At 46.7% G+C, this 20788-nt stretch overlaps 1 protein-coding gene across 6 annotated transcripts in view; it reads right to left on the reverse strand.

Annotated features, from left to right (window-relative positions):
- LOC121711254 (myomegalin-like) overlaps positions 1-20788 on the reverse strand; it is a 54903-nt gene that overhangs the window by 15023 nt on the left and 19092 nt on the right. For 2 of the 6 annotated variants that reach the window (XM_042095038.1, XM_042094962.1), the window contains exons 1-20: positions 13738-15884; positions 11850-11987; positions 11529-11648; positions 10869-10961; positions 10532-10756; positions 10272-10430; positions 10035-10139; positions 9771-9908; positions 9425-9604; positions 8751-8945; positions 8431-8631; positions 7955-8080; positions 7442-7525; positions 7134-7240; positions 6728-6867; positions 2818-2954; positions 2140-2315; positions 1430-1835; positions 541-742; positions 141-257 (exon numbers count right to left, since the gene is read on the reverse strand). In XM_042095038.1, coding sequence (XP_041950972.1) covers positions 141-257; positions 541-742; positions 1430-1835; positions 2140-2315; positions 2818-2954; positions 6728-6867; positions 7134-7240; positions 7442-7525; positions 7955-8080; positions 8431-8631; positions 8751-8945; positions 9425-9604; positions 9771-9908; positions 10035-10139; positions 10272-10430; positions 10532-10756; positions 10869-10961; positions 11529-11648; positions 11850-11987; positions 13738-14979 — 4291 coding nt within the window. In that variant the 5' untranslated portion in view covers positions 14980-15884. Of the gene's footprint in view, positions 1-140; positions 258-540; positions 743-1429; positions 1836-2139; positions 2316-2817; positions 2955-6727; positions 6868-7133; positions 7241-7441; positions 7526-7954; positions 8081-8430; positions 8632-8750; positions 8946-9424; positions 9605-9770; positions 9909-10034; positions 10140-10271; positions 10431-10531; positions 10757-10868; positions 10962-11528; positions 11649-11849; positions 11988-13737; positions 15885-19764; positions 19819-20509; positions 20667-20788 lie in introns of those variants that run through there. The other 4 variants (XM_042094796.1, XM_042094707.1, XM_042095115.1 and 1 more) reach the window with 3 other exon arrangements.

The raw sequence follows: 20788 nt of genomic DNA on the forward strand, positions 1-20788 counted from the left end.
ATTAGATTACAGTACACACATTAGCACAAATGATCTACTGGTTATGAGTTGCCTGAGTTATCAGATTTTAATTTATGACTGATCTCTCTCTTCACTGTTTATGAACAGGGGCACAAGTGTTGAAGTTGAAGTGTGGGCACCTGGGCTGCTGGCGTCCTCTCTCTCGGCCTCGTTCTCGCTGCGTCCACTCGTCTCGTAGCCCAGATCCTGCAGGTCCACCTGCACCAGCTTACTGTCCTGCTGCACTGATGTCTCCGCTGGCAAGGTCAAACACAAAGAGTGATGATGACACAATGAGTGAGTCACTGAAAGTGTGTGTGTGTGTTTATCAGAGTTTATGAATGTGCATGTAATCATATGTTGAGGAATGATAAAGAATGTTGTAGCTACTGTTGTCATTTTGCATGGATGTGAAAATGTGTGTGGGTGAGATTGTGTGCATTACCAGACCAGTGCATATTCTGTGATAGTGTGTGTGTGATAGTGTACAGGTATGTGTGTGTGTGTGTGTGTGTGTGTGTGTGTAAGAGTTTCACTCACTCAGCAGCTCTCTGTAGTCCTTGAGCTGGTCAGCCTGGGCGTGGACGGTGGCCTCCGACACCATAAGTCTCTCCTGCAGCTCGCGGTTCTCCTGTCGGCTGAGGGCCAGGTCAGATCGCAGACGCTCCGCCTGGTCCCGCAGACCTGCCTCCACGTGCTGCCAGAACCCTCCGCCACGCTCACCGCCACCACCGTCCTCCTCCTGAACCACACACACCAGAGGGCAGAGCGGTCAGATGACACTGTTGGGAACTGTCTTATCTACACTGGCAGGCATGCAGTTCTAATGAAAACTATTTCTCAGAATTATTACTGATTATTAAACTATTTCTATAGAACTGCAAGAAAACATAAGCCTTTGAATGTTGACCTCTTTCTCTCTCTCCTTCTCTCTCTCTCCCCCTCCCTCCCTCTCTCTATCTCTCCCTCTCTTTCTCTCTCCTTCCCTCTCTCTCTCTCTCTTTCTCTCTCCCTCTCTCTCTCTATCTTTCTTTCTGCTCTTTGGCCCAGTACAGGCAGTCTGCTCACACAGGGTCTGCTGGATCTGGTCCTGTACCTACGGGCACTACCAAGGGCAGCAGCAGAACAGGCCAACAAAGACTTTTTCTTAAGGAGAAACCAGACTGTGGTTCAGTGGCATTCATATGACTTATACAAGAGTGCAACAAAGCACCATTATACTTGTAATATATCAATCAAAATATGTTGGAATAGACAGATAAAGATACAATTGACAACATCAGAAATACTCCTTACAAGTTTTGAGTTTTCCTGTCTACACTACACTATCATAGTCACTCACTAGTTCGGTCCGATTAACATTCCATGCATATTTCATGCGTACTGCCTGCATGTCTCATCCCTTCAGTGAAAGCAGTGCTGAGCGTACCTGTGCGTCCTGCTCCTCGCTGGGCCGGTGAGACAGCAGGGTGCCCAGGTCCAGGGAGTGCGGTCTGGTGCACCTCCTCTTCCCTCGGCCCTCCCGCAGCTTGACCGTGGGAGGCCCGCGTTTCCCCACCGGCAGTCCTGTGGCGTCCATCTCCTCCTCTTCTGACTCTTCCTCACTGTCCTCCTCCTCTTTGTCTGACATGTGGCGCTCCTTGTGGCTCAGCGGCTCTTCCTCCTCCTCCTCCTCCTCCTCCTCCTCCTCCGTGTCACTTTGCTCCCACCTTCTGCACCTGACTGATCCCCCGACACCTGCTCCCGCCTCCGTCCCGGGTCCGGCTCCGTGCGGCCCCCCACCACTGCTCTCCCTCAGGGCCTCGTTCTCAGTCTGGAGCTGCAGCAGCGCAGACCTGACACACACACACACACACACACACACACACACACACACACACACACACACACACCAGGAACAAGGTGACTCAAGATGCTGTTTTTTACAATTAAGGCACAACAACAGAGTGAGATGCTGCAAGAGAGTTAAATTAAAAAACTTGGGAAGGACAACAGGTAACCTGTTTTGGCACTGATTTTGGTGTTTAGGATGGAACAGACAGAACATCTGGGATGATGGACAGAATGATGGATGGACAGAACAGCTGGTGTGTGTGTGTGTGTGAGTGTGTGTGTTATCAAACGGAGTGTATTCTGTACCTCATCTGGGACAGAGATTTGTAGCCAGCCTTCTTCAGCTGGCTCTTCAGCTCTCCCAGCTCCACCTCCAGCGTCTTCTTCTGCTCCACCAACTGCTGCACCTCGCCCTTCCACCCTCCCACCTCGGCACCCTGGGAAGGCTCCCTGCTCACTGGTCCTCCAGGCATCCCAACATTCTGTGGGGAAGGAGAAGGGTGAATACACATGACAACAATGTTTCTCTGTCCTCTGTTATCGCTGAGGGTTCATAGTTAAAGCTGAGATGTGAAGAATTATGCCAAATAGTTCTTTGGCCCACTTTTGACTTTGGGGAACAGATTGGCCTATATAGTCAGACTGCATTAGCACAGGCATGATATTGATTGGCCAAAGTGAAAACACATGTCAATATTGTAGCTCAGCAACTAAAAAAACAGTACTTAACGGTACAATTGGTCTTACATTGAAAAATATGTGGCTTTTGCATACCATTCTGAAACTGTGACCAATTTCATAGTGTTTCTCATTTCAGTTTCATAATATTTGTCTTTTTTGTAGAAATGTGCTGTTGAATAACACATCTGGTAATCCTCATAGGAGCCTAGCAATCATAGCAGCAATAAGGACATATCATTATATTTGTGTATAAGTCCACAAAGACGCATTTCTAAAACTGACGGCTGGGCTGAGACTCAGTACCTGTGTGACGGTCAGACTCTGAGCGGTCAGTTTGACGTCCTCGTCCTCTATGCTGTCTGTAAATTCATCACTGCTGCAAGCCCTTCCTGCGTCCTCATCTTCATCACCACTGTCCTCCTCCTCCTCTGTGCTGAGCTCTGGAAGTACAGCATATGCAGCAGGTGAGGAAAAGACACTTTTCTTAGCTCTGTGTGTGTAGTGTTTTCAGCCTTTTAGCCATTACGGGTTGTCTTTTTGAAATCCACTCCCACTATCCTTCTTGAGACATAAGACTCCAGGGAGAAAGTTCTGGCAAAAGCACATCCCTCACCCACGACCTCTCTCTTTTTATTTCACTTTATCTGTCTCTCTCTCTCTCACTTGTTCACTCGCACTAACTGCACTCCAATGAAATCAGCGATGCATTCCCAATGGCATTAACACAATAGATTTGAGGTGAACATAAAGGATGGATGTTAAACAGTGGCCTCTACAGGAATCAGTCACTGGGGCTGATGTGGGAAATTACATAAGAGGTTCCATGACCCTGCTCAAGGGCACACAGCGAGGTCCAGTCTGAGTGAGAACGTGACCATAGCGTAACTAACTGCTGCCACTCTAGTAATAGCTCTAGCAATGGGGCATACAGACACATAGCATATTATAACCATACCGGAAAAGAGGAAGAGGATGCACTGACAGATCCTCTTATACTGGTGGTGAAACTAATGAAGAACATATCTTATCGTAGTGTAAAAAGTACATTGAATTGTGAATCTGTGAATTAAATTGTGAATCTGGCAAATTGTGTGCCTTTTCAATTCCTGAGCAGTTGATTAATCTGAGTGAAGACCTATCAGCATAGTATAGTTCAAAGTATGAAGTATGCAGTGAGGGCTGGAAAAACAGAGCTTACTGGCCATTTGTGAGAGGGGTATGCACTGCACAGAGCACTCCAACTGCACGCATCTATGGCCAAATGTTATGTTAGAGGGCTGATGAGTCATGTTTGTGGTAAAAACACCAATAATTCTAAACTTGTTATTTATAATGTAATTCCTTCCCTAACATTTAAGGAGGCTGTTTATTTGTTTTTATTTGATAGGGATGATGCAATTTATATCATAGCTCCAATACAAAACTGAAACTGCTGCATAGAGTTTGTATCATTGTAATGTATTGTTCCAATAACTTTCTAAAACATTAATTTGTAGAAAAAAAACTAAAACAAGCAGGGTATTGGGAAATATGATCTTTTCACTTATATGTTTTTAAAACATATTACTTATGACATAATTAATATGTAAATATGGAGCAGAATTTATCATCATGAATTATTAACTGTTTCAAGACTGGAATCTACAAAATGGATCATTGTTACTGTCAAGTGCATTGTGCCCTATATTGTGACTGGCCACTTTATTGCATATGGAATGTGGCTTTGGTCGACAAAAACTCTATATCAGATAAAGGAAAATTATAAATAATTTGTTTAGAGACTCCTTTCTTTGCATAAATAGATGCTTATTCACAGAATCCTCAGTTTCATTACCCCTGCCATTGTCAAAAATAAATAGATGGACTTGGGGTTTATGAACCTTTTTCTGTGCAGATAATGCAGTCTTCAGCTCAATTTTTTATTTATTTATTTATTTATTTATATTTATTTTGTTTTTGGGGGGGCGGGGGCGGGGGGGGGGGGGCTATGGAAACTAGCTATAAAGGAATGGCCTACACTGGAAACTTACAAACCTTCCAGAAGCCTCTGTTGTTGGTGGGTGTCTGTCCCGATGCAGCATGAGGCTATGAAATCCTTACAGGTTAGAAATGAACATGGAATTTCCAGCTACTTAGAAGTGGGTGACTTGCATTTTAGCAGACCTCTGAACAGTGACTGGCAGACTCTGAAGGGATTGTGTGCTTTTGTCTCAAGAATCTGATCTGAGATTTTTAATACAAAAAACCCTGACTGTAGTCTGAAAACAACCTTTGGGTAGATAAATAATGTGACACACGACATCATAACAGCCATGCAAGAAGAAACTCGTGCAAGGTTATCATGCATAATATGTGAGTACACGCCACCAGATTCGTTATTAAATTACATATACTATATGTATTCAAGTGCTATCAAGTGATTCAAATGGAAGATTCATGGGACTCCAATTTTTAGATAGTTTTAGGTATTTCAACAACAATAAAAAAAAAAAATAATGTGTGGATAATTATTAATGGATTAACAAAAATTATTAGGATAAATAAAATAATATTGCACCTCCAAAGACAGATGAACATTATATGATACATGTCAATGTAAAAATGGTCTGGTCTTTCAGTGATCAAATCACCTCTGACCTCAATTGCGCTAGATAAAAATGGATCAGTGATGTAAGTAACTCTCAAAAAAACTCATACAATAGCTACAATGAATCCAGTGAATATTTATTTCTTTCTGTTGAGATGCATAGACATAGAAATGGTCCTTTTGACTTTTATTCCCAGTATGAGTTCTACAATGAGTGGATAAAAGGTGACGGACGAAAGCCCATCTCAAATGGCACCTAATCATACAGCGTTGTTCTACCGTTTCCGCTGTTATCTCAATGTTTATCTGGGAGAGGAAAGAAAAAGGTCATCTACATAAATGAATCACTGAGTCACAATGGGCGATGGTAGGCAAAGGAAAACATGTGCACCTTTACTACACCTTCACGCATGCTTATAAGCCTACGACTGACAACTACAACACATACTCTAAACTAATGATCATACATACTAATGATCGGCAAAGCTCACAACATGGGCCTGGATTGAGGGTGAGCAGCACAACAAAATAACGGCTACTATTCTCAAGTGTGATCTCTTGATCGCAGGTAAAAAAAAAACTGTCTACTGACAGTGTTGTGCTAAAAGCTTAGGCCACAGGACAGCTACTGACTCAGCTCTTGAGTGGGACTCACTCACCAAGAGGTTTTAGAGCATTTTTTTTTTGTTTGTTCTGGTTTTCAGTTCCCAAAAAACGTGAGAGTGCTAATGTTCTCCAATTAAGGCATCAAGTGATTTAGTTATTCAACTTCAAATCTTTAAGCTTTCAAGTTAAGAAAAATTGTGAAATCTTTTAGTGAAACCTGCTGGGAAGATGCCCCCTCCAAGTGAAAGTGGGTAGCCTTGACTAAGAAAGCACTAGTATGCTGGTATCACATTAAACTGGCTCACTAGGAGATGCACAGCATAGATCTGTTATGGAATATGCTGCCTACAGCAACTTATGTTCTTCACTTTTTACATATCCTCCACTGTGGGTCTGAGTGTTTTGAATATGTGTGCTAGCGTGTGTGTGTGTGTGTGTGTGTGTGTGTATGTTTAAGAAAAGGTAAGAGAGAGTGTGTGTGTGTGTGAGAGAGAGAGCAAGAGAGAGAGAGAGAGAGAGAGAGAGAGTTGGGGGGGTCAAGGGACTGACAAAAAAAGAAAGACAAAGAGAGACAGACATACTGTACACGTATGTGTTCTGTAAACAGTTATGACAAAACTCAAAGATGGATGTGCCACACTCTACACAAAACGGCACTTGAGACAATAAAAGGCTGCAGACATTTAGGCCTACACAACAAAAAGAATACACCAAAATTATAAATAAAAATCAACTTAACTCTTGCAGTGAAAAGCATTATGCAGACAGGTTGCCACAAATGTAACAAAATAAACCACACACATTCATACAAAATAAATTAAATAACTTAGAGACGATTTTGCACATTGTTGTCACTTTCATAAGTAGTACCATCAGACACTCATCTGCACACACACACACTTTCCCTGTTAGTATTAGTGGTCGCCTACAGCACATCTTGTTGAAACACACTCTGCTGTGAGTTAGTCCCAGCTGCCCCAGGTGATCCCCTAAGTTGGCCCACACTCTGCCCGTCCCCACCTCCAAATTCAGCCTGCATCTTATTGGCTTTTTCCAGCACCAGGGCGGTCTCGCGGGTCCTCATCAGGACCTCCTCGAGCTGTCCTCTCAGTGCCTGAACGGTGTCCAGCTCTGTGTGCAACACCTGAAGCCTCTCGGCGCTGTTGGGGGTCAGAAAGGGGGGGGGGGGGGGGGAGAACAACAACAGCATTCACAGCCAGCCACACTACTCACAATGGACACCAGGGTCCACTGTCACAGTAATACATTTTCATCCTAAAACTAGGTGTAGGGGTGTGTGTGTGTGTGTGTGTGTGTGTGTGTGTGTGTGTGTGTGTGTGTGTGTATGTGCGTGTGTGCGTGTGTGCGTGCATGCGTGCGTGTGTGTGTGTGTGTAATGTTCAGGTGGAGGGAAGTGTGTGCTTACCTGTCCTTGGTGCTCTGCATCTGGACCAAGTTCTGATAGAGCTTCTTTTCAGCTCTCAAGGCCTCATTCAGCCTGTTGTAGTCAGAGACCAGCTGCTCCAGGAAACTCTGTGGGGAGTAATGTAAAACCTGTCTCAGAGGATGCTCACAAACACACACACACACACACACACACACACACACACACTTCCATATAATCAGGCCTTGTGTGTTTTAAGTGCTGGCAATACAGTGTCAGTGTTGTCCCCCAGACTGCTGAAACAAAGCGCCTCTGTGCGGCTGCAGCCAGGACAGTGTGTGGACTCGTACCTGATGATTGGTACCAGACAGATCCTGACTTCCTCTGTGGAGATTCTGCTTGGAGGCCAGTGTTCTTAGTGTAGTAAGCTCCAGCTGAAGACGCACAAACGTGAGACGTTATGACACAGAGAGAGGTGAGCATGCAGAGTCTTTAACCCGGCTGGCAAACAGCTGCATCAATCACACTGTGTGTACCAGACACATCCTGCTTTCCAAGAGTATATCGCTGTGTGTATTTTAACCTGCACATATCTGAGTGTCTGTAAAGATAAGTGAGTATGTGTGTGTGTGCATGTGTGTGTGAGTATGTGTGTGTGTGTGCATGTGTATGTGTGTGCATGTGTGTGTGCGTGTGTACTGTATGTGTGTGTGTGCATGTGTATGTGTGTGTATGTGTGTGTGTGTGCATGTGTGCTTGTGTATGTGTGTGTGTGCATGTGTGCTTGTGTATGTGTGTGTGTGTGTGCATGTGTGAGTGAGTATGTGTGTGTGTGTGTGCATGTGTACAGTATGTGTGTGTACCTGGTTCTCCCGGAGCTTCTTGAGGGCCAGCTGCAGCTCCTCTCTGAGAGCTCGGTTCTCCTGCTGCTCCTCTGAGCTCCTGCCACTGCTGCTCTCCATGGGCTCTTCCTGGCCCTGCATCAGCTCCTGCTCAACACACACACACACACACACACACACACACACACACACACACACACACACACACACACACACACACATATGTCACACTCACCTGCCTTACTTACTCCACTGCTTCACACACTCAAAGTAAACCCACAGCTGGGTTCATTGTATGTCAGGGCCGAATTCATTTGAATGGGGGAAGGTTTACAAACTAAAAAAGGGTTCCTTTGGGACTAATTCTCTAGATTACTTCTAAAACAAAGATTAGCCATGAGACAGCTGCAGTGGTTCTCGAGAACCTCTGTGAAGCCTGCAGAGCTGTTTGACAGAGTGTGTTGCTCTGTGGTGAGGGCAGAGGGCAGTGTTGGCACCTGAATGAAGGCCTCTTTCTCCTTGAGCAAGTTCTGGACTCTGTCCAGCTCTCGGGCCACAGGCTCGGCTCTCTCCTTCTCCCGCTCCCTCTCGCGGCTCAGGTCAGCCAGCTCGCGGCCCCGGGACAGCAGCTGCAGCCGCAACTCCTGCACCTGCCCCGTCTGCTCACCAATGACCTGCCCCAGTCTGTCCGCAGAGTCCTGACGCACAGCGGAGAGATACAGTTGCTAAAGGGTCAGCTAAAGGTCATTGCCAAATGTACAGCTTGTTCAAATCTTTTTCGCTGTGTCCTGTAAGTGACAGGTCTGGGGTGCCGTACCTGGATGTACTGGTCCCTGCTGCTGATGGTGTTGAGCAGGTCCTGGAGCTGCGCATGGTGCTCCTGAGCCTGCTGGCTGCGGTCGGACAGCAGCTCCTGCAGCAAGCGCTCCTTGAGCTGCAGACGGGCCTTCAGCTCCTCCACGGCCTCGGCTGGGCTCACAGACACTTTAGCCAGCAGCGCTGCCCTCAGCTCCTGACCACACACACACACACACACACACACACACACACACACACACACACACACACACACAAACAAGTTACACACCCTCAGCAGGTACATGGCAAGGTCAAAAAGAGCAGACAGGTTGGTCTGGCCAGGCTGGTTTTGCTCTAACAGAGAGGAAGTTTTCTATTTTAAACAAGGGTGTGACACAGTATCCAAGACCACAAAACTTACAACTAATGTATGCAACAGCTCTTATGTATACAAACATGTTCCTACCATTACAAGGAGAGAATATGTTGGATGAAAAGCAGGCACGCATGACAATAGGAAAATAGTTTCCATCTCGTGCATGCGTGTGTGTGTGTGTGTGTGTGTGTGTGTGTGTGTGTGTGTGTGTGTGTGTGTATGTGTGTGTGAGTGTTTGTGTGTGTGTGTGTGTGTGTGTGAGAGAGTGTGTGTGTGTGTGAGAGTCTGTGTGTGTGTGTGTGTGAGTGTGTGTGTACCTCTGTCTCTTTGGTGTGTGTGTGCAGTGCGGTCTGGAGCTGGTTGATGAGGCTGTCCCTCTCCCTCAGACAGAGTGTGTGCTTGTCCTCGCTCTCCTGTCTCAGGCTCTGCAGCTTCCTGCTGCTCTCCCGGGCCTGCTCCAGCTCCAGCTCCTTACCACGTACCAGCGCATCCAGACTCTGAACACGCAACACACACACACACACACACACACACACACACACACACACACACACACACACACATCGACAAAGTCATTCATTTTCCTATACTGGGAACTTGTTCATCATCAAACATGCACTTTGTGCCTTTACTACCACCTCCTTTGCTGCCAGAGGCACATACCGTGATGGTCTCCTCGTTGTTGGCCAGTATGGTGCGCAGTCTGTCCAGGTCTCTGTCCTTCTCCCTCATGGCCTGATGGAGCCTCCGCACCTCCTCCTCCTTCTCCTCCAGACAGCGGAACTTCTCGTCTATGGAGCGCTGCAGGCAGACAGGTGGAGTGTGTTTGTGTTAGCCAGAGCCAGGCTGGTGTGGAGTGTGTGTGTGTTAGCCAGAGCCAGGCTGGTGTGGAGTGTGAGTGTGGTGCCGGGCGGTGTGACCTCTGACCTCCAGTGCTCTGTCCCGGTCTCTGATGCGGCTCCTGAGCTTGTCCAGCAGGACGTCTCTGGGGCGGGAGGACTCCGCCGGAGGCTCCAGGAGCTCACTGTACTCCTGATGAAGAGAGAGAGTGTAAAGGTGAGTGTGTGTGTGTGGGAGTGTGTGTGTGTGTGTACAGTATGTGTGTGGTGTGTGTGTGTGTGTGTGTGTGTGTGTGTAAAAGAGAGACAGAGAGTCCAAGCCTACCTGCAGCAGTCTGTCCTTCTCCTGTAGAGACAGGCGGATCTGTGCGAGACTCTTGTCTCTCTCCTGGAGCTGCGTGTGTCTCTGGGCCTCTGCGTCTCTCAGCTGAGCCTCCTTCTCCTGCAGCTCAGAGCGAGCCTGCTGCAGCGCCCCACGGAGGTCCTGCAAAACCACACACACCAGACATCGAGCATTAAACGCATACTCATTACACACACACACACACACACACACACACACGCGCGCTCTCCTCGCCCCCTCACCTGGTTGTGTTTCTCGGTGGCCTCCCTGTGCTGCAGCGCCTCCTGCAGGTCAGTGTGGAGGCGCTGTACTGTGCGGCTCTGGTCGTCCGCCTGCCTCTGGCTCTGCCTCTGGGCCCTCTGGCTGGCCTCCAGCTCCAGCTGCACCGTGAACAGGGAGCTCTGCAGCCTCACCAGCTCAGCCTGCAGCTGGGCCACGCCGCCGGCCCCCACGCCCCCCTCTGGAGCCTGCGCACACAGCAGAGAGGACAGGATGAAGGGGGTGGCTTCAGTCAAAACACAGACAGGTACTGTATCTGTGTGAGTGAGTGAGTGAGTGAGTGAATGCTTCATGTTGTACCTGTGCTTGCTGGAGCTGGTTGCGGTGGGCCATCTCTCTCAACTTGCAAAGAGTGGCATTTTGGCCCTCGATTAGCTGGTATAGATCTTGGGCCTAAAACGCAAAAGACATGCCATGCCACCGATTTATCTTAGCAGGTCTGAACTATAATCAGGAAGCAATAATAAACCATGTCCCTCTCCATGAACAAAAACACTTTCAGATTCTTACCGGCTAGTGCTTTTCCATACACTTGTGGTATTTATTAATCGCTAATCTTACAAAAATCATCAATCTCTTAATCTCAAATCAGGCAAGGCAAATTCTGTAATGTTTTCCCCAGTATTGTTTTTTAACCAAGCCTAAGCCAACTACTCTTTCAAATGAAGATACTATCTCCTTGCAAATATTTACACTAACTATTTGAGACTAACTGGATACGGATGGCAACAGCCTCAGGCCCAACAGTATGTTTATGTTTTCAGTGCTTTGATTTGTTAACCACACCATGTAGATCAAGGCTGTGGAACTGAAAAAGGTATAATTAGAGGTATCTCACTTGATATTCCAACAAGCATGAATTATGAGTGTGTGTACAGTATACTAGTGTGTAGGACAGAGAACAGAGATCAAGAGTATGTAAGAGAGTGTGTGTGTGTGTGTGGGGGGGGGTGGTCTTACCTCACTATCTTTAGTGGAGATGGACTCATTAAGGCCTTGGATTGTGCGCTCCTGACTCTGAGCTGCCTGTCTGATGGAGCGCAGTTCACATTCCATCTCACTCAGCTTCTCCTGCAGCTTCTGCTCACGCATACAGACAGAGAGAGAGAGAGAGAGAGAGAGAGAGAGAGAGAGAGAGAGTGAGAGAGAGAGGGAGGAAAAAGAAATAAAGACCAATGATGGGTGATATTTAGATCAATATAGTCTCAGCTAACTAGGGCTGATACTTGGACCAGTAGTATTCCGTGTGACACTGTGTCTATGGTGCGAGTGGAGTTGTACCTGGTTGTTGGCCTCACTCTCATGGATCTTGGCCTGCAGTGATTGGACATGAAGCTGAGCCTTCTGCAGTTCACTCACACACTGTCCTGCTGCACACTCATACTGATTCAGCTGGGTCTGCTGCTCCTCGATCAGACTCTGCACACACAGAGAGAGAGAGAGAGAGAGAGAGAGAGAGAGAGAGAGAGAGGGAGAGAGAGAGAGGGATTAACATGGAGGGAGAGTGCATGAGAGAGACAAGGCATAGTGAAGTGCACACGTGTGTCAAACCCACAGGAGAAAATCACAAGGACGGTACACAATTCCCGACCAAATGTGGTGTGAGTGACCATGTGCCTGATTCATTGGCCCTAATAATCCACTGATTAATGACCACCTAATAATCCAATGATAATGACCACACTCATACAGTGAACTAATCTGGTAATGTGTGTTGGGAGAAAAAAAGTCAAGAGAAAAAGACAGATGTCATTAATATCAAAACTATTTCCAAGCACACCTTTACAGTGGCAGTCAAAGAAATAGCTCATTGTTAGCGCTAATGCCCTACGCCTGCCTGCAACACAAATCCTGTCGCCTTTTGGTGTTTTAAGCTCCCAACGGCGTCTTCCAGGCAATGCTGCAAGGAAGGCACTAGGGTTAGGGTTAAGGTTAGGTGCCTTGAAGTCAACGGTGGCGGCTTAAAACACCATCGAGCAATCCTGTCCTACTGTTCTACTATCAACACATAAGCAAATATGCACACAAGCCCATATTTATGGGGGGGCAGCACTGTGAGATATAGTGGGAGTTCCAAGGGAGTTCCAAACGCTTGCTCTCTCAGTGAAACATGTGATGGCGTGGCCTCAGGGGTTTGCTGTCAGTGAATATAGGCCAGCAGATCTGCCTCCCTCCCTCCTCCACTGTGCGTTAGCCGCCTATGTAGGGCAGCATGGAGGCACCAGCCGGGGAGATGTGCAGGCGAAAACCGCTCTCTGCTCTGGGAGGTTGGTCAAGGCAGAGCTCACATTCACATGTGTTAGGTGTAATGATATTGCAATGTACGCATCAAATCATGCTATGTTTTTCCTTCCCTATGTTTATCTACCTCTACATGTAGCTGTTATGAACAGCAATAGCCTGCGTCAGTCCTTTGTCTTTCCACATTACGTCTCGTTGACTGAGGGCAGACATGTTTGTATTGGTCCTGTGTAGGGTTGACCACAACTAGCAGTTGAAGGTGTATCTTTGAATATCCATATGAGTGCATGGAGCACAATGACATGGGAACTACATCAGTGATCTTTCTGAAACATATCACCATTGGACCATTAGACCACATGGACCATTCAAATGTCATACCAGTGATGAAAGTCTGTTATTCTCTACAAACCTATTAGGGCTACGCTTACCAACAAGAGTTGTGCTAGTGTGACTTGCTGTCTTATGAGACTAAAAAATAACCCACGGCTGTTCTTAACACTGACAAATGGATTACAAGTCTAATGCCACACGATACATGGTCTTAAAGAGACTCTTCAAAGTCCTCAGGCAACAGTGCTAGATGGTGACATCACATACAGAGAACTCCATGTACTCATTTGTTTCAAATTCTTTAGGACAATGCCTTAAAATAATAGAGCTATTAATTGTTTATGAAGACAGACTGGAGATAAGAGATATTTTCTTCCCGTGTAAAAGTTTCTATTCTTGGCTACTTTACAGTTAGCCTCAGACAAACTCTTATGGCGTTACGAAATACTCTTATGTAATGGTGTTATGTTAAGAGCCTAGATGTAAAGTTCAGGGCCCATATTCTTTAGGTATGCATGGATCATCAGTCCCGGTGCCCACACAAAGTTCATGATGGAGCTTTTCATAAAATAATGATGAGTCGTTGTTCTGGTACCTTCTGGAAGCGGAAAGGCAAGCACTCCACATACACATCCTGCCACATCTCCTCCAGCTCAGCCAGTTCCAAGCCCAGGTCCACCTGGATGCGTGGTAGAGGCAGCTCTACCTCTGTGAGCTCACACACCCCTCCGCCCACATACAGGCCCCTCACGCCCTGCACAGGGCTGCCCATCTTGGTGCCTGCATTCCTGACACCTGGTTTGACCAGCACGGGCAGTTTGCTCCCCTGAGGGCTCTGGACGGGCCTGTAGGAGCAGTTCTGCAGCAGATACAGAGCCACGGTCAGCTTGTCCGCGCTCGCCACGCGGCCCAGAGGAGTCCCCGCGTGCTCCTCGGACAGGCAGTCCGAGTTCTGCTCCTCTGTGGGGTCTTCGTCCAGCGAGTGCTGCTGCTTGCCTGGGGTGGGCACCAGGTCCAGGGACTCGACCGAGGGGCTGGAGCTGGCATGGCCCAGTAGCGTGCGCTCGCTGTCGGAGGCGGTGGTGTTGGTGGTGGGCTGGGAGTCGGGGACCAGCGTGGCCGAGGACGTCTGCTCCTCCTCGCGCTCCTCGCCACTGGTGCTCCCGGCGCCGCTGGCCGAGTAGCGCGTGGACGGGCCGCAGGAGATGCTGCGCGCCAGCTTGCGGGGCACCCGGCACACGGCTTCGTAGTCGGAGTCGGCCACACGGAGGGCGCTGCAGCCGCGGCAGCGGTGCCGGGGCCGCTGGGGCGATGAGAGCTCGGAGGCCGCCGCGTTGTGGCAGTGGTGGTGCGCGCACTCGGCCAACGTCTGCTCCTCCTCCTCCGCCCAGGACTCGTAGAGCGAGTACACCAGGTCTTCCTGCAGCAGGGCGCAGTACTTGGCGTGGTAGAGGCCCGTCATGTCCACGGTGCACTCCTTGGCCAGGCACGGGGCAGCCCCGGCGGGCAGCGCGTCGCCGTTGTGCTTGCGGTAGAGGCCGCCGATGCACTGCCTCAGTCGGTCCTTCTCCTGCATCAGCCTCTGGAGCCGCTCGATGGAGAGCGCCTCCACGCGGGCGATCACCGTGTCGAAGCGGTACATGCGATCCAGCATGAAGGCGCACTTGCTGCAGGCAAACTCGCCACGCCCGTCACGCGTCACCTCCCGACCCAGGGCGTGTGACAGCAGCACCTGCAGGTTGAGCTTGGCGGCTGGGTGGAAGATCCAGCGCCGCTGGTTGCCGCACAGCTCGCGGGCGCAGATGCGACACACCTCCTTCATTTTGGTATCCAGCATGGGGTAGCCACAGCACAGACCAACAGCAAGAATGAATGGAGGTCTCTGTTCAGTGCTCCCTCAATGCAAGCACTGTCGGGCACCAGTGTTTTTAAACTGAATGCACCATTTGGAGATGAGACAAAACCACAGCTTCACAGCTTTGTTAAAAAACTATACAATTTCAAGTTAGTTAAAAAATATTTTTCTTGCTTAATGGACCAAAATCCTGTTTCAGAGCTCATACATTTAAATACAAAAAATACATTTGATTCGGCAAAATAAATCATGAAAATATAAACTATGACTATTCATTTAAATATTTGGCATCTTGCATGTTAAGCAGAGGCAGAATAGGTTACAGCAGCAGAAAAGTGGGGGGCGTTTTCAGACAGCCCATCTTTAATAAGAAATGCCTAGCGATGACAAGCCTGCGCGTGCGACATGCGAGAGCAAGCGACGCTTCAGCGTCCGCCGGATGAATGAGCGTCTACGTAAAAAAAGCAACGATATTTCTGGGTTCCTTTGTACCCCAAAAAACAGAGCATGTCCTGTTCTTCAGTTAATCCTGATGGAAATTCTAGTGCAGTCTTTTGAAAAATTGGTAACATTCAAGACGTATTAGAGTCCATCGGAGGAATTCTTCTGATCCTTTGACATAGTCCTTGGATTGTCACATCTTCCCTCGCTGAACGTAACACTACATCACCACATCCGCTGTCAAGAAAGAGCTCGCGCTGTCAGGGTAATCACCGGTAGTTCTTCAGCCAGACCATAGGACTGCAGGTTACTGAAACTGCGCTTTGTTTGTCCAGTGCGCGTTGAATTTATATATTTTTGACAGAGCAGCGTCGTGATTTAATAATAACAGCAAGCTCTTGTTATAGCTATCTGCCAAGCGACATAGGATCACACTATAAAAGATCCATAAGACAGATAGCAATGATGTGGCAGCGCAGTGGTTGGCGAGACCTGCAAACACGGCATGTACCATTTCCTCATTTAGGGGCGTCGATTTTAACACACTCCGTCACACCATGATTATAATGCAAAACGAAGAACATTTTAATGCAGTTGGAATATTTCACAGCTTAAGAAATTGACACCGCTGCACTCACTACGATCTAAAAAAAAAAACCCATCCTCGTATGATATTTATGAGAAGTGTACGACTACCCACGCAAGTGTTGCATTCTCCCTGTATTCTCTACTAAGTCGCAATGTGTCCAGTTGAGCGAGCAGGTGAAATGTTAATTTGTAATAATTACAAAACGTCCAATGGACGCTATATAGGCACATATTGCGACAAGTTGATTATGTTGACAGAAGTCATCTTACAAAATCACCAGCAGCAAGACACCGAAGTTTACCAAAAGACTACCAATAGCACCCACGCCTTCTCACTTTGTCGACTTGTGAGTCAAATATCAAGGTAACCCCGTAAAATGGCCCAACAGCTTCAACCCAGCGTCTGGAGAAATAACCCAGCATTTACAGTGTAAGCAATAATGCAAGTGTCACTGTCTTCTGATAGTAGACTAGGTAGGATATAGGCTAGGCCTATTCGTTTTTCGTGGTGATGACCTCCCCTATAACATGCGACCACGTGAGATTGTAGACTATAGGTCTATATGAAATATAATATAATTACTAACAAGGCAGTAGACCTAGCCTACAGATTATTTTTGAACCGAGTACCATGCATGCACTACAGAGGGTGGAATTTTAAAACATTCCATGTAATGTAAGCTTGTACATTACATTCGCCTCTATAAAAAAATATAAAGCTGTCGAATTCAGTGGCTTATAAAACTTCCAGTGATGTTTAATGAGACCTTATTTGAGCACTTCAACTAAACAAAGAAACATTAGTGCTACCTACAGCGGCAAAGCTAATTTATTTGAGAACAAACAATGCCTGAAGCCTTGGTTGAACTCATTTCAACTGAAACCAGCTTTGCAAGATCTTTTATTCCATTTCATTGTATTGCAGTACAGATAATCTAAATCATTAGTGCTCTGAAATGAGGATAGAAGACTTTATCGAAGCTCCCATGCCATTCATCACCCATCATTATTGCCATCCCCACCCACAAATATATACATTTCTGCCTATTTGACAAAGCACTGATCAATACACCACCACTACAGGCAGAAACGTACGTAACCACAAACACTTAAGGTTTCATTACATGACACCAGAGATTAGTTAAGAAGCCCATGAATCATTCAGAGTCTGCATTGGCTCTGGGCCTCGTCTGGCCCAAATCCAGCAGATCCACCTCAGACCAGGGCCGGACCTGTGCCGGAGTCACCCGCTACCTGAGGGTGTGAGCCAGAGCTGGCAGGGCAGCAGAAAACCCTGCTGACTAATTAACAGTAAATCACCCGTGTTGTGGACCCTCACTGCTTCACTCTGCCTCTATCAGTGACACGCAACTGAGTTACGCCACCCATCCATCTGAGGAAAGGTCAGACTTCACCGAGGGGAGAGAGAGCCAAAGCCCACCTACACAAAGGACATACAGTGCAACCCTGAGGAAAGACAGCAAGCCAATAAAGGAAAGAAGCAAGCGGAGGAGAGGGTGTTTTGTTTTTTGTGTTTTTAAAATGCCCCTGTTACATAAACTCAGAGGGGAGCCTAATTTCAAATCCCTCAGCTGGTTTCCATACAAATTGGAGTAAACACTCCTGAGGGCTGTGCAGACAGTCATGCTCTCCCATGTGACTGCAAAGCCCATCTTTAGAGACCCCCCCCCCCCCATTCCTTTCCTCAAAATAAACAGCACTGAAGAAATGACACCTCAGATCCTCTTACATGGGAAGCACAAGCATAAACCAATCTGATAACTACTCACCGTCGAGTTTCCTATTTACTCATACATACGGTAACACTTAATATTACAGAACCCTTGTTACAGTTTACCATTAGTGTAACACAGTGAAATACCATGTGTTCATGTTGTATAATATACATCATGGAACGTTGTGTAGTACACTACATACAGATTATTAGTAGGCCTACTCGTGTAATGGAAAATGGTAGGTAGGGGTCGTTGAGACCCACAAGATAACCATGCTATGCCAATTAAATACAGTGGTAACATGTATTCCAATTCGTATCGGGTCAGATTTTCTGCATATGTTTTTGAGCTCCAATGAAGTTACATTTACTGCTAGAATCAATATGAAAAGCCATACTTACCATCAACTACCTAACTGGTTTGCTTAATTGCATGTAGTAACATAAAATGTATAACTATTATACCTACACCTGAAGCTATTACAATGTATCATGTAGGTGACTATAAAACTTTAATTTCCCCTTTAGATTTGAATACAACCTCAATGGTTAACTTTGGGGTGCCATCAACCTCTAACCTTACCCCATTGCCACAACAGCTTTTTTCTAGAAGAAATAATTACTTTGTTAAACAGGTTTGTCACACTGTGTTTCATTGTGTAGATACACAGTAACAAGGGTTTTGTAATATAAAGTGTTACCGTACATACCCATCATATCTTTTAATGTATCAAGACAAAATTGCTTTCATAAAAATCAATGCGGTTTGTCAATATGCCATACAGGATAAAGCATTTTAATATGACTGTCTGTGTTGCTGAAAGGGAGGCAAGAGCTGAACTCAGAACCTGCAGTGATGACTGTAACATGCTGGGTTTGAGTCCTCAGCGCTCTGAACTCTGTACAGTGTGTGGGGGCGTGTGTCAGAGCAATTGGTTAATATTAGCTCAAAAAGTCAGGATGAGTGTAACCTCTTGCAGCCGAGGCGTGACCCACTTCAGCAAGCCAAAACACATTTACTCCCACACACACACATACGCCTGCGTGCTCGCAGAAAATGATCACAAAATTCATGTGTGATCAGAGGAAATACCGGTCTGAGCACTATGGTGGCTCTGAGGCATTCTCCCCCTCACCGAGAGTTGGCCCCACCAGCGCTTTGGGTGGGGTTGGGACCTGCGTGCAGAATTCGAGCCTGGCTATTCCTGCCAACTCCTTTGCATATTCCAGTCAGCTGATTTACAAGTGAAAAATGTACCTCATGCGTGGAAGGCTGGGCATTTCTATGAAACCCTAATAAACTAGAATTCACTTCAGCACATTTTCTACATGTGTACAGGTCTGTGTAAACAAGGGCTGCAGTGTCTTGATTGACAGAAGAAGTAATCCATAACACATCCCATGTAAAAATAACCCATCACAATCACAATATTACACACTCACCTCTAAATAACATGTTACACAGACTTCTGTGCCACTGAGGATTCTATCACATAACAAACCACTGATGCTATCAGCGAGTCTTGTGCCTGTGGGATGGGGTCACGTAGCCACTGACATAAATATCGGCCCGTTTGTTTGTCCCCCTCAGCCCAAAATAACTGGGCGCCCTGACTGCTGAGAGACACTCTGGGTAAACAATAGAGCCAGCAGCTGCTATGAGAGGATTACATAAAGTCTCTCGAGGTCAGGTGACAATCAGTCTGCTCTATGGCTTTATGACAACTACTACTGTGCAAACCTCACTCATAAACTCATAGGTTCTTCTGTTAAGAGAGACAAAATATCTGTCTCTAGGTTGTGATCAGTTTGAAGGTGACCTTTGCTACCTTGCTTTTCCAGCAGGGGGAGTGATCTCATCAGCAAAGCAGATGGTGTGTGTGTGTGTGTGTGTGTGTTTGTGTGTGTGTGTGTGTGTTTGGGGGGGGGTGCTGGCACAGGCACGTGTAGACAAACATGATCTCAAATACATACATGTATACAGACAAGATTTACACACGCACCTGCATTTCTTGCTGAATTCGCAGTCTCTCCCGGCCCAGCTCTTCTTGATAAAACTGGAAGGTGCATGTGTGAAAGAGAGAGAAAAGTGAGATGATGATGATGATGATGATGATGATGATAATGACCGATATGCCACAGAGACAGATCCTTTTCATCACACTGAACAGCTGTGAGAGTGTCAGCAGAATGCTGAGATCTAATCAATTGGACCAGTCAGAAATCATAACTTATTCCTAAGCAGCCTTTTATTTAATTACTGTAAAACGAATACTTCTGCTATACATGTAGCATTTTCTACATATACTGTATTGGACCATCAATCAGCATGAATAGTTAAGAAGATTGAACCCTGTGAGTGGTAAAAGACAGAGTAACTTGGAAATTTCAAGATATTCAGACTTTGCATATGGGAATGTCACAGTGTAAATATATGTATATGTATATATATATATATTGTGTGTGTGTGTGTGTGTGTGTGGTGTGTTGACTTCAAGAAAGCCCTGCAGTGTGGTATGTGTTAGTGGCCTTGACCCAAAATAAAACAGTTCAGAAGCTGTTTGTGTTATGGCAGCAATGACAAGAACCTGTTTGTGTGTGTGTGGTGTGTGCGCGCATGTGTGTGTGTGTACGTGTGTGTACGTGTGTGCGCGTGTGTGCATGTGCGCGCATGTGTGTGTGTGTGTGTGTGTGTGTGTGTGTGTGTGTGTGTGTACGTGTGTGCGCGTGCCTCGTGTAAGCTCTCACCTCTGCATCTCTCTCTTTCTGCAGTAGTGAGGAGTTGAGATCCTCCAGCTGTTCCTCCAGCTGTTCCACACGCTCACCCAGAAGCTTCTTCTCTTCTGTCAGCTCCCCGATGACTCGCTCCTTGCTGCAGAGCGCCTGCCTCAACTCCTCGATCACTCTAGAGCAGGACAGGGCAGAAGAGGGGGATGACTGTCAGATCGAGCAGCTCAGTGCCAACCAAACTAAACTTGTCTTTTTTTTACGGGGATGAATGGGAGTATCTTTCATAAATGTGCCAAG

This window comes from Alosa sapidissima, chromosome 1, assembly GCF_018492685.1.
Source record: "Alosa sapidissima isolate fAloSap1 chromosome 1, fAloSap1.pri, whole genome shotgun sequence".
Classification (NCBI taxonomy): Eukaryota; Metazoa; Chordata; class Actinopteri; order Clupeiformes; family Clupeidae; genus Alosa; species Alosa sapidissima.